This window comes from Thalassophryne amazonica, chromosome 10 (genome assembly GCF_902500255.1).
Source record: "Thalassophryne amazonica chromosome 10, fThaAma1.1, whole genome shotgun sequence".
Taxonomy (NCBI): Eukaryota; Metazoa; Chordata; class Actinopteri; order Batrachoidiformes; family Batrachoididae; genus Thalassophryne; species Thalassophryne amazonica.
Genome location: NC_047112.1, coordinates 8,272,843 through 8,290,474, shown reverse-complemented (window position 1 = coordinate 8,290,474; position 17,632 = coordinate 8,272,843). Strand labels below are relative to the sequence as shown.

At 40.6% G+C, this 17,632-nt stretch overlaps 1 protein-coding gene across 1 annotated transcript; it reads right to left on the bottom strand.

Annotated features, from left to right (window-relative positions):
• Window positions 1-9,103: 9,103 nt before the first annotated feature.
• Window positions 9,104-14,320, bottom strand: c10h8orf82 (chromosome 10 C8orf82 homolog). Its single transcript, XM_034179390.1, has 3 exons — window positions 14,024-14,320; window positions 10,847-10,895; window positions 9,104-9,712 (listed from the first exon to the last, which is right to left on the bottom strand). Exons 1-3 carry the CDS (start codon window positions 14,189-14,191, stop codon window positions 9,219-9,221), a joined length of 711 nt encoding a protein of 236 aa, XP_034035281.1. The 5' UTR covers window positions 14,192-14,320; the 3' UTR covers window positions 9,104-9,218.
• Between the last annotated feature and the right edge of the window lie 3,312 nt (window positions 14,321-17,632).

Below are 17,632 nucleotides of genomic sequence, written 5' to 3'. Positions count from 1 at the left end.
CAGGGGCGGGTCTACACTCAACTACTCCCCGGGCGACACCCTCTCCGAGTGCAACCTTCCACCCCCCCAAAAAACACAACATTTTGTACGGCCAGCCACTTTTTGAAAATTAATATTTTATGTCATGCAGTGTTTGTTTGTTTTCTCACCCTGATTTTTGGTCATCTGTGGATAAAAAGAAAATCTACCCTGAAATGTTACTAACCTTCCCATGCCAATGAAATCAAACGTGATTCTTATTCTCCATTAAATGAACCCGTTAATTATAAAAATAAGCCTCATTTTAAATTCCACTGTTATTATTATTACTATTAATATGCATATGTCGCGGACATGGATGAGCAAAGCTCATCAACATCTCACCATGTCATTTAGGTCCTTCAGACTTTATTTTGAGTAAATGCTTCAAGGGAGCATTAGGCAAAAACCTTTCAGCTGCTGCACCCCCCAGACCCCCGCCTTTTTAAGCATTTTTCTTTATTTGCCTGTCACATGCCTGGAAAAGCTCCTCGTCGCCTAACCATGTCCTTTAGATCCTTCAGACTTTTTCAGTAAAATTGTTCTTGGGAGCATGAGCATGACTAAAACCTTTCAGCTTCTGGGGGCTCTGCCCCCCATACTCCCCACCTTTTTAAGTATTTTTCTTTTTTTGCTTTTCAGCTGACACCCCCGATTACAGTCCTCTTAATCTCCTGCCACTTTAAGCATTTTTTTTTTTATTGTAGATGTAAATTAATATTCAAAGATTTCAGCTAGTTGACAGTAGGGCAGTACAACATGGACAAATTATTTTATTATTGTCATATAAATTGTCATGTAAATGTCACTTATATACATGTTGTCCATATTCTTGAGCCGCTTAGGTGGGTAGGGAGTTCCCATTGGATAAAAAAGATTTTCAACCTACCATCCCTGGTTCTCAAGACCAGGCACCCCCCCCCCCTCAAAAAAAAAAAAAAAAAAAAAAAAAAAAAAAAAGGTATTTATGTGTACCCACTAGTAGAGTTCCACCTTAGATTTGGAATGTATAATAGAAGATATACCTTACTGAATTTTTATATCAATATGATATACGATAGGACTATAATTTGACACAAAGTGCAGCAACAGTGAAAATGAAACATTCTTAAAACAGTAATAATACCACACTCATTTTACAATCATCATAAGGTTAGGATACTGTGCCCTCCAAAAGTATTGGAACACTTGGAATTTCACACATTTTAATTTGTTTATGTCATTTTAAATACAAGAAATACAAAAAAAATAAAGAATAAAAATTTCTAAAATTATCTTCCTCAAACTCAAACTGAAAGCAAATCTCTAAAACTTGATAAAACCTGTAAATAATAATCAGTTTTATTGCCACTTTTCTTTAGACAAGTCAGGGGATGGAAACATGAACTTTTCCAAGTCACTGAATATGTCGTGGACTTTATTTACATCAATTATGAAGAAAAACAAAAGTTTCTTTCACCAAAACATCAAATCTAGACTTTCATCTCAAATGTACTTTCTGTCACATTGTACTTGAACATTCAGGTCTTCTTTTTAAGAAAATCCTCCTCTATACCACTTCACCAGGAAGCTGGATTTTAGATTTTTAATTAATTTATATCAAGTTGTAGAGATCTGCTTTCAGTTTGAGTTAAGGAAGATAATTTTAGAAAAAAAGCATTTGAAATGGAATGAACAAATTAAAATGTGTGAAACACCAAGTGTTCCAATACTTTTGAGGGCAATTGAGAAACACTGGGGAGCAGCAACTTACATCTCATATATAGTGCAGCAGATAAGAGAATATTTAGAGTGGAATCCTGCAAATGGTGATACAAGCATCAAATTTGGCACAAACAACCCATAGACATTAACTCTTAAAAAACTGATTAGCCACTTGAATTTTCAACAGGCAGCTAGGTAGGGGTCAATTGAAGAATTACACAGGGGTCTAAACCAGGGGTGGGCAACTTGTTCCAGAAAGAGCCAAGAGGGTGCAGGTTTTCTTTGCAGCCACTGATTCCGCCAGGTAATTTCACTGATTAACTGATTCCATCTGCTCAAAGTGATACTAATCAGTGAAATCACCTGGTGGAGACAGTGGCTGCAAAGAAAACCTGCACCCACTTGGCCCTTCCTGGAACAAGTTGCCCTCCCCTGGTCTAAATTAAAAGATGCTCTAATCATATAGAAAACTACGCCACATTATTTGCCTGATCATAAAAATTCCAAAAAAGGTATAGTTTGGACAATCTGTGACTGAATGTTATGGCGTTATGAGGTAAAAGCAAGCAAGAATGGTGACAAAGGTCAGTTTCAGTTTGTACAGGGGTCAAAAGTTAAAGTTGCTCCATTAATTTTGCTCCAGCTGTATTTGATGCTTGTATCACCATTTGAAGGATTGTTTCAGTTATCTGCTGCACTAATAAGCCTACAGAGCATGAACCAGCTGCTGTCTGTTAGCTTAAACATGTGTGTATAAGCCAACCCAAATAAAATGAGAAATGCTGCTTTTAACAACCTGGACCTCATTTCTGACATAAAATACGGTCGTTTACTCACCAGTATAAGTTTGGTGTCATTAGAAGTCGATAGTTCAAATAACATATTCAGTTCAAATCTGAAGCATACATTTTTCTTTTACTAAGGTGGATTAGAACTTTTTGTGGTACACAGCACAAACTATTGGACACAAGGAACCTAGCAGTCAATGTGACTCACTGATTTGAAAATGCAGGTCTTTCAACCAGACGTGTGGTGCTGTGACATGTCAATCATCTGTGTCCAATCAGATTCCAGGGGAGTCCAGTGAAACCCCGGCCTCTGCTCTAGCTCCACCCATGCCAGAAAGTGTTTGACATTTGAACATTTCCTGTTTCACTATGACTGATAAATTGGCACTTCCTGTTTGTGTGTGAGCTTAATTCAACCACATGGGGTGTGCAGCCAGTAGATTCTGAGTGCCTGTCCCAAGCCCGGATAAATGAGGAGGGTTGCGTCAGGAAGGGCATCTGGCGTAAAGCAAGCCAACCCAACTATGCAGACTAAGAATCGAATTTCCATACCGGCCCGGTCGCGGCCCGGGTTAACAACGTCCGCCACCGGTGCTGTTGCCCAACAGGATGCCGGTGGAAATTGGGCTACTGCTGGGTGAAGACAATGGAGGAAGAGAACGTTTCCACAAACAGTGGGAGAGGAAAACTAGAAGGATGGAAATGAGAGTGGGGACTTTGAATGTGGGTAGTATGACAGGTAAAGGGAGAGAGCTGGCTGATATGATGGAGAGGAGAAAGATAGACATATTGGGCCTCATGTATCAACGTTGCGTACGGTGATATTTGAGCGTATATGGGGTGTACGCCAAAATGGCTGCGCTACTTGGCATTTATCAATGTGGTCGTTGGCGTACGCTGTGCTGAAAATATACACCAGGTCGAGAGGTGGCATAAATTACGTATACACCAAAATGAACCAGCGCTGGAATCCACATAAAAATGAAGATGATCAACATGATAAACAGTGCCATTATACAAATCAATGCATATGTTACATAAATAACACTTTCCTGATTATACTACATAATAATCAATACAAATCCTGCCTTTATGGAGCATGATCCGTGGCCACAGCGCTGACAGGAAGGAAAGCGCTGCACGCCTTTTTCTCCAGACTTCGAGCCTGGAGCCAGAGCAGCGCTGAGCTTAACTTCATGTGGTGTGATCGTTTTAGACTATGAAATTGATAATTACAACTGTAGTTTCGTCATTCCCTTAATTCGCCCATACTGCAGCCAGGTTTTGTCATCTCCATTCGGTTGTCACAATAAAATAAATACAGAAATACATTTAAAAAATAAAGAAATCTGACAGATTAGGCATGTCTTATTAATTGAGCGAGCAAATATCCACATGTCAAGAATTATGGACATGTGAAAACAGAATACAGTGGTCCCTCGCTATAACGCCGTTCACCTGTCGTGGCCTCAGAGTCTCTGAGTATTTAGTCCAATTTTGCATGCCTTTTTTTTATTTTTTACAGTGTTCTGCGTATCTGTTTATAAGAATCTTGCTGCCCAGAAGAGAAAAGAGCGCCAACAACTACTCATAACTGTGTTTGTCACACGGAAACAAACACCTGCAGCCAGGTGTGAGTGGGAAAAGGCGCGGCGTCAGGACGCAGAGGCCCGATCTGTGAAATACTGGTGAGTCACTATTAATAATTTCTTATGTGTCCGACCTCGTTCGTTGATCATTAAAATTAATTCATTAGTTCTAAATGCCATCATAATTATTTATAGGAAAACTTTCTATTTTTATTTCTCAAACAAATGTTTGGGCCTGAAAACAGTTTGGTCTTATTTTCCTACTAAGGTTTGAACTTTGAGAGTGTTTGAGAGAAAAGTGAGAAAATGTTCATGCCTGATTGAGAAAGTGTATAAACTGTGTAGTGAGTGGTTTTACAGCCTTAAAACGTCTATAATAATTGTAAAAAATAACGCTGACTATGTCGCGGTTTCGCATATTATGGGCTATTTTTTAGAACGTAACTCCAGCGATTAATGAGGGACCACTGTAACACTTTATTGATTATATACTACAAAAGAATTGATACGACAGCCGCTTTTGATGCTCTATTGGCACGCGTCGTGATTGGTGGAGTTCTTTTTCTTTGCCGTCTTCCCGACTTCCATGTCGTAAAATGAGGGTGTGTCTGAAGCGGAGTCTGAATATTTATGGGCGTGTTTATTATACTTACAATCGTTTCCACCCGCTGCATTTACCAAGATCACGTCAGGCGTACGCCAGAAATGGGCAGGTGCGCACTGCTTGATACATGTCACGGTGACTTTGGTGTATTTCAAATTTACGCCGTAAATTTACGCCACAAGTGCGCAACATTGATACATGAGGCCCATTGTGTGTGCAAGAGACCAAGTGGAAGGGAGGTAAGAGCAGGAGCATCGGTGGTGGGTACAAGTTGTTGTACCATGGTGAGGACAGGAAGAGAAATGGTGTTGGGGTCATTTTAAAGGAAGGGTATGTTAAAAGTGAGTTGGAGGTTAAGCGAGTGTCTGACAGGGTGATGAGTGTGAAGTTGGAAATTGAAGGGGTGATGATGAATATCATCAGTGCATATGTCCCACAGGTAGGTTGTGAGATGGAGAAAGAAGATTTCTGGAGTCTGTTAGATGAGGTGGTGGAGAGTGTGACCAAGTATGAAAGAGTGGTGATAGGAGCGGACTTCAATGGGCATGTTGGTGAAAGGAACAGAGGTGATGAGGAAGTAATGGGTAGATATGGTATCAAGGATAGGAATGGGGAAGGACTTGGCTGTGGTGGATACCCACTTTAAGAAAAGGGAGGGGCACAGGGTAACATATAAGAGTGGAGGAAGGTGCACACAGGTGGACTACATTCTTTATAGGAGATGCAAGCTAAAAGAAATCAGACTGTAAGGTGGTGGCAGGAGAGAGTGTCGTTAGACAGCATAGGATGGTTGTTTGTAGGATGACTTTAGAGGTAAAGAAGAAGAGAGTGAGAGCTCAACAAAGGATCAGATGGTGGAAGCTGAAGGAGGAAGACTGTTGTGTGAAATTTAGCGAGCAGGTGAGAGAAGCACTGGCTGGAGGGGAAGCAATTTTGGACAACTGGAAAAGTACTGCAGATGTGGTGAGGGAGACAACTAGGACAGTACTGGGTGTGACATCTGGACAGTGGAAGGAAGACAAGGAGACTTGGTGGTAGAATGAAGAGGTCCAGGAAAGCATAAGGAGAAAGAGGTTGGCAAAAAAGTTTTGGGATAGTCAGAGATGAAGAAAGTAGACAGGAGTACAAGGAGATGCGGCATAAGGCGAAAAGAGAAGTGGCAAAAGCGAAGGAAAAGGCATATTGCGAGTTGTACAAGAAGTTGAATAGTAAGGAAGGAGAAACTGACTTGTACTAATTGGCCAAACAAAGGGACTGGAAAGGATGTGCAGCAGGTTAGGGTGGTAAAAGATGCACATGGTAATGTGCTGACATGTGGGGAGTGTGTGCTGAGAAGGTGGAGGGAATATTTTGAAGAGCTGATGAATAAAGAAAATGAGCGAGAGAAAAGGCTGGATGATGTGGTGAGAGTAAGTCAGGAAGTACAAGAGATTAGTAAGGAAGAAGTGAGGGCTGCTATGAAGAGGATGAAGAGTGGAAAGGCAGTTGGTCCAGATGACATTCCAGTGGAGGCATGGAAATGTCTAGGAGAGATGGCAGTGGAGTTTCTAACCAGACTGTTTAATAAAATCTTGGAAAGTGAGAGGATGCCTGAGGAGTGGAGACGAAGTGTGCTGGTTCCTATTTTCAAGAACAAGGGTGATGTGCAGAGCTGCAGTAACTACAGAGGCATAAAGTTGATCAGCCACAGCATGAAGTTATGGGAAAGAGTAGTAAAAGCTAGGCTTAGAAAACAGGTGAAGATCTGTGAGCAGCATGCTGAAAAAGAGCACTACAGATGCAATGTTTGCTCTGAGAATACTGTTGGAGAAGTACAGAGAAAGTCAGAAAGAGTTACATTGTGTGTTTGTGGACTTAGAAAAAGCTTATGATAGGGTGTCAAGAGAAGAGCTGTGGTATTATATGAGGAAGTCTGGAGTGGCAGAGAAGTATGTTAGGGTAGTGCAGGACATGTACAGGAATAGTGTGACAGTGGTGAGATGTGCAGTAGGAATGACAGACTCATTCAAGGTGGAGGTGGGATTACACCAAGGATCAGCTCTGAGTCCTTTCTTGTTTGCAGTGATGATGGACAGGTTGACAGATGAGATCAGACAGGAGTCCCCATGGACTATGATGTTTGCAGATGACATTGTGATCTGTAGTGAGAGTAGAGAGCAAGTTGAGTCTAGTCTAGAGAGGTGGAGATATGCTTTGGAGAAAAGGGGAATGAAAGTCAGTAGAAGCAAGACTGAGTACATGTGTGTGAATGAGAGGGAGCCCAGTGGAATAGTGCAGTTACAAGGAGTAGAAGTGGTGAAAGTAGATGAGTTTAAATATTTGGGGTCAACTGTTCAACGTAATGGAGAGTGTGGTAGAGAGGTGAAGAAGAGAGTGCAGGCAGGGTGGAGTGGGTGGAGAAAGGTGGCAGGAGTGATTTGTGACCGAAGAATATCAGCAAGAGTGAAGGGGAAGTTTACAAAACAGTAGTGAGACCAGCTATGTTGTATGGTTTAGAGACAGTGGCACTAACAAAAAGACAGGAGGCAGCTTCTTTGGGAGTGACAAGAATGGACAAGATTAGGAATGAACATATCAGAGGGACAGCTCAGGTGGGACAGTTTGGAGACAAAGTCAGAGAGGTGAGATTGAGATGGTTTGGACATGTGCAGAGGAGGGACCCAGGGTATATAGGGAGAAGGATGCTGAGGATGGAGCCACCAGGCAGGAGGAGAAGAGGGAGACCAAAGAGGAGGTTTATGGATGTGCTGAGGGAGGACATGCAGGTGGTTGGTGTGACAGAGGAAGATACAAAGGACAGGGCGAGATGGAAACGATTGATCTGCTGTGGCGACCCCTAACGGGAACAGCCGAAAGACAAAGAAGAAGCTTCTGTTGAACTTTGATTCTCACTTTTGATCCCGATTACTCCTGTTTGATTCTAACTATTGAACTGTCTCATCTTTCATCCTGATTGCTCATGTTTAATCCTGCCATCTGAACTTTGATCATCTTCTTTGATCCTGAGTACTCATGTTTTATTGTGGCTGGTGAACTGTGATACTCAATTTTATTCTAATTGCTTGTCTTTGTTTCTGATTACTCATGTTTGATCCGGACATCTAAACTTTGATCCACACCTTTGGTCCCAATTACTGTTTGACTCTGACTGGTGAACGTTGATCTCCGTCTTTAATTCTGATTACTCATGTTTGATTCTGACTGATGATGAAGCCTCATCTTTGAGCATGATGGTCGATCTTTGAAGCTTGCATGTTTTGTTTTTTTTTGCCATTTGGATTCTGTCATCAGGATCAAAGGGACATGCCCATGACCTCTTTGCTGCTAACATACAAACTTCTCCCTGGACAACCTGCCTCTCTGACTGACCTAATTAAACCTTACGTACCCACCTGTGCTCTGCGTTATCAGGACGTAGGATTACTGTTATCAGGACGTAGGATTACTGCGTGTCCCAAAGGTTAAAAAGAAGTCAGCAGGTCACAGAGTTTTCTCTTGTTGCACATTAATATGTTGGTGTTGTACTGAACCATTTATTCCCTCCTTCTTAATTTTGTTACAAACACTGGAGCAAGTCTCAGTCTCATCTGCCTAATTTCTGGGTCTGCTAGTGAAGCTAAAAGCTCACTACCAGCGACCACACTAGTTTCCTGTCTGCCGCTCTGTTGGTTTACTGCTGGGAGTTAGTGTTACATGTGCTGTTAGATTCTTTTTTGTTTGAGGTTCTGTCACTGTTGAGCTCCCGGTTATCTGTCCCATTTTAAGATCCAGCCCATCCAGGACTGAAGCCTGACTAATTTCCATATGAACATTCACACATTGTTGCCTTCCGAACTATAATCTGACTTTTTTGTATTGTGCGCATGAAAATTCTTTGTTGTGGTTTGTTATTGTTAGTTTGGACTCAGCAGTGGGTCACCCCTCTGACTCTGGTCTGCTTGAGGTTTCTTCCTCAAAAAAAAAAAAAATGTCAGAGGGAGGTTTTGGGAGTTTTTTCTTGGCGCTGTTGCCCGTGTGCTTGTTCAGGCGGGTTGGTAATGTTTGACTTCACCCTTGTGAAGAGTCTTGGGGAGACATATGTTATGATTTGGCACCACATAAAGAAACTGAAGGTTTCAAATGTGCTAAATCAGGGACAGATCTGTTGCACCCCACCCAGATTTGTGTGTCAAGGTTGGCTCAATTCCAAAGTGCAGTTTGGAAAGGAGAGGGACACACACACACACACACACACACACACACACACACACACACACACACACACACACACACACACACACACACACACACACACACACACACACACACACACACACACACACACACACCTTTAGTAAATCAGGCCCTGAGTGTTTCATCAGAACTGATGACTCCAGAATTCTTTTTATTGTTGTTTATTTGTGGACGTCTGACCGACACATGGAGACACTGTAGCCCCCCCCCAAAAAAAAACTGTCCATCAGGTTTGTTGTAAAGGATTAAATTGTTTTTAAATTAAAGGGTAGCTTTTTCCTCTTATGGCCACTCCTTCCTGCCGACCTCCTCCACATGGTGGAAGCATCGTGTGAGCTCATTGGTCAGCGTGTGCCGCTGCCCTCCCCACAGAAAATGTGTCGGCTGTCCTGATTGGCTCTGATCCTTTTCATAAACAAAAAAAGGGCTGAGCTCGATGGCGAGAGCCGATCTCACCAGACCGACGCCCCCTGCGCTCTCTGAACAGGGATGGTAAACCCGCCCACTGGCAGGATGCATGTAAAGCGTCTCGGGGCAGAACGGGACGGACAGCTTGTCTCCTCCGCCGCAGTATGACAGCAGCTCCTGATCTGCCGCGGTTCCCTGCTGCAGCTCCGCGCGGCTCGGCAGCATATGGGTGAAGACGACAGGTCGGTCATCACAACGCAGGAAGTTTCTCTCTCGCCCGCACAGGGACAGGAAGGGGAAGTCCTCCTCGTAGCGCCCGCTCTGGTTCAAACGCAGATGAGTGAAGAAGAAGGTGAGGAACTGCTTATCTGAAGAAGAAGAAGACGACAAAAGGTGAGAAACTGCTCAGAAACCAGTGCTGAAACTAGACCCTGACGAATATACACAAACAAATCGGTATCGACATGTCAGTATCAGCGTTATTTTTGCTCATATGAAAACTTGTGGTAAACTGAGTCATTACATAGTTTGTCCAGCATAGGGCGCTCCAACGGCACTGTTTACAATGCTGTCAAGCATGGCTGGGACCCCCATCACCCCTTGGCTAGCTACAAGGGACAGAGGCAAAGCGACCAGCTACCGTTTATTTTCAAACAGAGGGGATGCTTTACTGCCACAAGAGACAAGTGGGTGCAATACTACCAACTGGGTGGGGCCAAAATAGACAAGAAGTCTCTTTTATGCAAATACTGAATGATGCCACACATGTCAATCCATGTGATGGATGTTGGTTATTTATAATAAAATATGTTAAAACTGTAAAATATCAAACCCTAAATACATTTCTTTGTCATAAGTGTTTGCTAATGAAATATTCGGAATCACTGCCACTTTTTATGTATGTTTCAGTGTTGGAATTTTTTTTTACTTCCTAATATCAGTATCAGTATCCAAAAACTTCACATCAGTCAGACTCCAGCTGCTCCACTTAATGAAATGGTCAATGACACAGAAAATCTTGCACAAAATTCTACTATGAAAATGCATACGTTTGGATGTTTCTGCTAAGTCTTTTTTTCTCTTATAAATATTATGAGTAAATCGAATTAATTTTTGTCTCCTGTTTTTGTTCTTTTTTGGGTCATCTTTGGGTCTTATGGTTAAAAACATGCCATGCAGAAATGTCTGATTTAGACACATTATTGTGGATTAGTATCAGATTCATAACCCCGCCCCTTTTTCTAAATCCAGCAGTGTTTTCTTAAACCACTTATTTCACCTTGTCTCTGCTCCTCCTCAGTTTTTACTGCCAGAAAAAAATATAAGTGCATCCAAGATCTTCAGCAACAGGAAGTGACATCACTTCAACAATTATTAAATGATCAAAAACCGTTCAGTGTTTTTCAGTTGATGGACTAACGGCTCGTTTCAGTGCCAGTGAATTGTAAATTTGATTAAAATAATCGGTGTGTGTGTGAGACATTGTTTGCTCTCAGTTTTACCTTTAAAGCAGGTGACAAAGTTCTTCACTTTGGTGTCATCGAGGAAGAGCTGAAAAAGGAGGAGACGTCGCGTCATCAGGGACAGAATCCTGGTTTTTATTTACACAGATCTGATGGGCAGTAACTGCAGGTTTCCTCTGAAGCCCTGCAGACTTGTTTTAACCCGATTCCCCTGCCGGGCACGCTCCCAAGCAAGCAAACCCGATGAGATGTCAAGTCCTGGTCAGGAAGGATTTCTGACACACCGTCGGTCCCAGTGGCGGTTCTACACTGAATTACTCCCCAGGCGAGACACTCTCTGAGCACCCCCCCCCCCCCCCCCCCCCCCCCACAAAATTTTGCACAAACAGCCATTTTTTTATTATTATTTTTAATATTTTAGAAGTGCCCTTGAAATTGCAATTGAAATTGACATCAAAAGACGGCAGGCTACAATATTACTCTGATACAAACCAACCATGAATTGCAAATTTGAATAAACACACCCTTACATGCTAAATGTCTCTCATTACATGCCTTATTAATCTGTCTTTCAGGGATGAAGAATTAGTTCTTTTATTAAGGTGCATATTTGTCTCAACATTTATCTTAATATTTAGCTTGATGTTTGTAAATATTAGGCTAAATGTGTAAATACCTCACATTAACTAATCTGCTAAAGTTTTGAGGTTTGACACAAATTTGATAATGTAGTGTTTGTCCTTTTTTCTCCCAATTTTTTTGTCTTCATCTGTGGTTCGAAGAAAATCTAAACTGAAATGTTACCAGCATTCTCATGCCAATCAAATCAAATGTGATTCTTTTTCTACATCAAATAAACATTAATTATGAAGATAAGCCTCATTTTAAATTTCATTATTATTATTATTATTTTGTCAGTGTACATGACAATGAAAAGAGAGTTTCCAGCTGCTGGAAAATTATTGTAAAAATTGGATAACACACACTCTTGCAGGCACACAAAAAAAGGTCAGATTCAAGTCACATCAGCTAGAAATGTGAACGCCGCTCCTGTCCTCTCCAATGAGATTCAAACCCGTTGTTCCACCCTGTCTGTCCACTTTCAAACACCTTTTATTTCAGAAACTGGCTGCCTGCCTCATTCACTGGATAAATCCACAGAGAAGTGAAGCGCAGAGTTCTGGTTCTGCTGTGTGCCAAGTGGACTTCGCTCTGTCAGACAGGAGACCCCGGAGCCGCGGAGCAGAGCGCACGGCCCAGGGAGGAGCGCGTCTGTCCCCGGTTACACAGGAGATAACCACCGAACAGCTGTCACTGCATCTGTTCTGTGCACCTCAGCATGCAGGGGCATCTGCGTGCAGCTGCTGGGCGCCGCATCTATTTGCCAATTTGTCACACAGTGATATGATGACCACTTTGCGACGCAGAATGATTATTTTTTTGTTTCAAATATTCTTATTAAAGGCACTGAGTAATGGTACATTCTCCACTCGGAGTTCTCTTCCTTTTTGTCTTCCCCCTTTCTCTCCTTGCAACACACAACGTAAAAAAAAAGAGAGAGAGAGAGAGAAAACACACACACCAATATATACATACACACACACACACACACACGTAAATGTTGATATAAATACAATTCACATAATGTAAAATGACTTCCAAATTAATTGCAATATATTGGCTCCTAACAAACTAAAATCAAATAAAACATCTAACTTCCCATAACCCACCCGTACCTTGTCCTGACTGCACATATCAGCTGTCTCCTAGGAAGGAGGTCAGAGGTCGCCAAATCTTTTCAAATCCAATCATATTACCATATAAAACATACCTTAGTTTCTCTAGATGACTGCTTCTGTTCTGTGCACATCTGCATGCAGGGACGCCTGCATGCAGATGCTGGGTGCCACGTCTAATTATGGAATGGTCTTCTTCTGTGTATTCATGAAATTGCTTCAAGGCATGTGTTTAAACATCTAGTTAAGCAGTTGTTATTAACTAGTATTGTAAATTCTAGTCAAGGAATCTTTTTATATTACTAACGTCCATTTCTTAAGTCTTTGTCTTTATGTTGTTTTTCTTGACTGGCTGCTTGGTCTGTATGTGAATTGTTTCGAGCTATTGCTCAAGAATACCGTTTTATTGTCTGGTTCATGTATTTCCGCAACACATTTTGTTGAGCTTTTCCATTACTGTATTTCTTTTTTGTGTATTTTGTTTTTTTTTCCTCGAGGACCACAATGTAAATAAACATCCATATCGGAAGCTTTCTTGTGTTATCCTCGGCAGTATTTTTATGTATTCTTATGTAATTTTATTGCTGAACAAATTCAAATCAAATATTTGCCAATTCCTCACACAGTGATATGATAACCGGTTTGTGATGCAGAATGATTTTTTTAAGTGCTTGTTGTGCCGCCCCCATATGTGTCATGAAAAAAAATGCGCCCCGGGCAACTGCCCGGTTCACCCGTTCCTAAAACCGTCTGGTCGGTCCTGTAGCAAGCTGCATCAAAAAATGTAATCAAACAAAACCGGCGCCAAGAGCGTATTGTTTGACCCCCATTTTCGAAGGCAACCTTCCTGTTACCTCCTCTAATTCAGCACCAAGAAATGTTTTCAATCAGACAAGATGTTCTGTAGTTATTGTGCAAAAACCAAAATCAAGATGGTGCCAATGGTAGTCATACTAGATGAAAGACGAACTCCATTTTCGAAAGCAGCCTTCCTCTAGCCTTCCCCAATTCACTATCAAAAATTGGCTTTGATCAGGCGAGGTGTTCTTTAGTTATTGTGCGCAAACAAAACGTTTTCAGATAGACGGATGAGGTAAGGACAAAAAACGCTGTCAGGCCATCACACTGATGATAATGTCCACTACAGTCTATAAAGTATACATCATGTACTTTCATTTGAAACATGAAATTTGAGGACTTTTTTGACAAATGGTAAAAACAGTAAACTTTGAGTCTGTTCTGGTGTCGCTCTGTTATTTATCCCAGCAGCCGTAAAATACAATATTAAAAGTATGTTTTTAGCACACAGATACTAATCATGGTTCATAATGTTTATGTTAGAAAATACATTATTTTTTTTTCTTACTTCAATGACTTTGTTGCTATTAATCATTTCTGCCACTAGGTGTCACTAATGGGACGATAACCGAGGTTTGGAGAATCGAACCGATTTTACTGTGAAGCCTGTTTGGACACTGACCTGTCCCTGGTGGTCGATGTAGTAGAAGTATTCTCTGATCCGAGTTTCGGGACTCTGGCCCTGGATATAGGAGGCGGCGCTCCTGGAGCTGCTGTAGCCGCAGAGGAGGCGCCGCAGGGCGGACAGACCTCTGCCGCTCATCGCTGCTGTCCGGGAGAGGAGCCGCATCACCGAGTGGGACCACACGAAGACTAAAGCCCGAGGAGCGGCTTTCTAAAGACAAAGGGCGAGTTTACCGGAGCTACGCACGAAAACAAACAAAAGACCTGCAAGTACGTCAATGTTTACAAGTTGGTTTCTTCTTCTTGGCATTTGGCAGACGAAGTTGCTCATTACCGCCACCTGGCGGCACCTGGTGTGGAGATGAATGAACAGTAGAGCGAACATTGAGTTCCTTGCTGCGATATTTTTCCCACCATCTTGGAGAAGGGATGGTCACAAGTTTTTGAACCACCGCCACCAACAACCAGCAACACCAAGACACACAAAGTGTCAAAAATATACATGTGTTATTATTGTTAATGCCATTTTTATTCACAGAATTATTATATTTTAATACATTGGACAACTGAATTGTATTTTTGACAATCTCTCCTCATTCTGTGACTGACAGAACCGACACCGCGTTAACTTAGTACTAATGAGCCAAAGTTTTTGTTGTTATTGTTTTTACATAAAATTCTGTTTTATGAACACATAAAAAGATTCACATAATGAAGTAGCAACAACAATTCATAGACAGGATCCCTTTCTCTAAACACTTCTAGGCTTTTTTTTTTTTACATGATGTGAAGTTATTCAATTCCCCTTCCAAGATGGCAGCTCAAGCTACCCGTTGCTGGCTGCTACGTGAATGATGATGTCCCCTCTGGTGTTCAGTAATCTCTATGCCTTATTTACATATTGTGAAAAATAAAACCATCAAAAAACACAAACACATATGTACTGGGTGCTGTACTGCCATCTTCTGGCCTGGGAACATGATCCGTGTTGCAGACCGAATGGTCCGCACCTAAAAATTGCGCATGCGTCATTTCAGAACTCAGCAGCTCATCTGAGTCTCTTCACCCAAAGCCATCAAATGGATTAATGGGATGGGTAATCGGTGATGCTATAAATTACTGATGTGCAGTGAACACATCAGCTAGCAGCTCATTTAGCCGCGGTGCTCTTATCGCTCTGTCTTTTACGATGAAATAATGCTGAATTTATGTGGAAATGATTGTTGTACAAAAGCTTCATATATCTGTCGCTGAGATAGATGATGACTGGAGGCAGTTTGAAGCAGAAACGAGGTGATAATCAGTGAACCGCGGCTAATGACATGCCCGGTGAAGGCAGGGGGGACTGATTTTTAGGGGGGACCGTTCAGTTGGCGACACCAGCATGTAGTTTATACAGCATGTGTATTCATATTTATAGTGTGCACTGTTTGTGTATGTCTGCTCATATTGTTACTGGTACTGACAGGAAAATATATTTATAATAATAATAATATCAAACAATATAAAACAAAATAAAAATTGAAAACTGTATAAAAACAAGTCTAGCTAAAGGTTTGTCTGTATCAAAAGAAAATACTAATAATAATAATAATACATGTTTATTTATATAGCACTTATAGTAAATGGACTGCATTTATATAACGTATTTCCATATGCATCAGACGCTCAAAGCACTTTGCAATAATGCTTCACATTCACCCCGATGTCAGGGTGCTGCCATGCAAGGTATTCACTACACACCGGGAGCAACTATGGGATTAAGGACCATGCCCAAGGGCCCTTAGTGATCACTTATCACAAATAAAAATCATAAAGCACTTCACATGAAACAGTAAACATAAAATAAAATATAAATAATATAACATGATAAAAGTAGAAAACAGCATAAAAACAAATTTGGCTAAAGGTTTGTATGTATAAAAAAAAAATCATATTAAACAATAAAAACAATAAAATATGAAATAAAAGGTTTGTATAAAAATAAAATAATAATCATATCAAACAATAAAAACACTAAAAATATCAAATATAAAGTATGTCTGTACAAAAATAAAATAATAAGGTTTATTTATATAGCACTTGTCACAGATAAAAATCATAAAGTGCTTCACAAGAAACAGTAAAAATAACATAAACAATATAACATGATAAAAGTAGAAACAGCATAAAACAAGTCTAGATCAAAGACTGTATAAGTAATGATGATGACAATAATAATATACAGTTTTATCCTGTTTTCTTTGTCAATCCAGTTAACGTGATTTTCTGTAGTCTAGATTTTGTAAGTAATCTCACTTCCATTCGGTTTCCGTGACAAAGAACAGCATCAACACATTCCCAAACCTGACCCGGATTATGTCACATTTTATCACCACACATCGTAATATAATTGAAAGCTAATGTTCTGTCACGCCTCACTTTATGGTTACTGGATAAATAGTTAACCCCTCGCCACATTCAATTAATTTTAATAATAATGGGCAAAAATAATGAAAAATATAATTTATTTGAACTTATTTTAGGTTGTTGCTGTTGGTATCATGTGCAAACCGTGAATTGGTATGACAGTGCAGCAGATAACAGAATATTTGCAGAGGAATCCTTCAAATCCAGTCATAAGTACCAAAGTTTGACTTTGGTACATATTTTAGAAAAATAATGTTAGTCATTTGAATTTTCAATAGGGGGCCAAGTAGGGGTCAATTGAAGAACTGCATAGGGGTCAAAAAAAATGTTCCAATCATATTGAAAACTATACCACATTATGTGTCTGATCACAGATATTCCAAAAAGCTATAGTTTGGACTATCTGTGACTGAATGTTCTGGAGTTATGGGGTAAAAACAGCAAGAATGGTGACAAAGGTCAGTTTCAGTTTGTACAGGGGTCAAAAGTTAAAGTTGCTCCAATTATGGTAAAACATGATGCAAATTATTGGTTGAGTTAGTAGGATTTTAAAAAGGAATAGTTTGTCCCATGTGTCATGCTTAGTTATCATGTTATGGGGTAACGTCTGTCACATGCCATAGAATCCAATGGACTTCGACACTGTTTGACCTTTACTTTGGAGACCAAACATTCAGCACAGTCAGAACTATTCCATTTGTTAATCCTATTAGTTCAACCAATAATTTGTGCTACGTTTTACCAAAACGGGAGCAACTTTAACTTTTGACCCCTGTACAAACTGAAACTGACCTGTCACCATTCTTGCTGTTTTTACCCCATATCTCCAGAACATTCAGTTATAGATAGTCCAAACTATACCTTTTTGGAATCTTTGTGATCAGACACATAATGTGGTATAGTTTTCAATATGATTGGAACATTTTTTGACCCCTATGCAGTTCTTCAACTGACCCCTACTTGGCCCCCTATTGAAAATTCAAATGGCTCACATTATTTTTCTACAATATGTTTCAAAAGGTATACACAGTCAAATTTTGGTGCTTGTAACCAGATTTGAACAACAGTTATCTGCTGTACTATGAATGTGGTGCCCAGTTGGTTTTTGAAATCACACTTCATGCACAACCCGAACACAATGTTTGGAAGTTTAAATTCTTCATTTCAATGCTGTGACGTGCGCCTTATCTGCCGATTA

Bases quoted from the DNA above. Each gene is read 5' to 3' on its own strand.
- c10h8orf82 (XM_034179390.1), bottom strand. From the start codon at position 14,191: ATGCGGCTCCTCTCCCGGACAGCAGCGATGAGCGGCAGAGGTCTGTCC. The intron at 10,896-14,023 runs GTCAGTGTCCAA...CTCCTTTTTCAG, and splicing joins ACATCGACCACCAGGGACAG to CTCTTCCTCGATGACACCAA. The intron at 9,713-10,846 runs GTAAAACTGAGA...CTTCTTCTTCAG, and splicing joins CTTTGTCACCTGCTTTAAAG to ATAAGCAGTTCCTCACCTTC.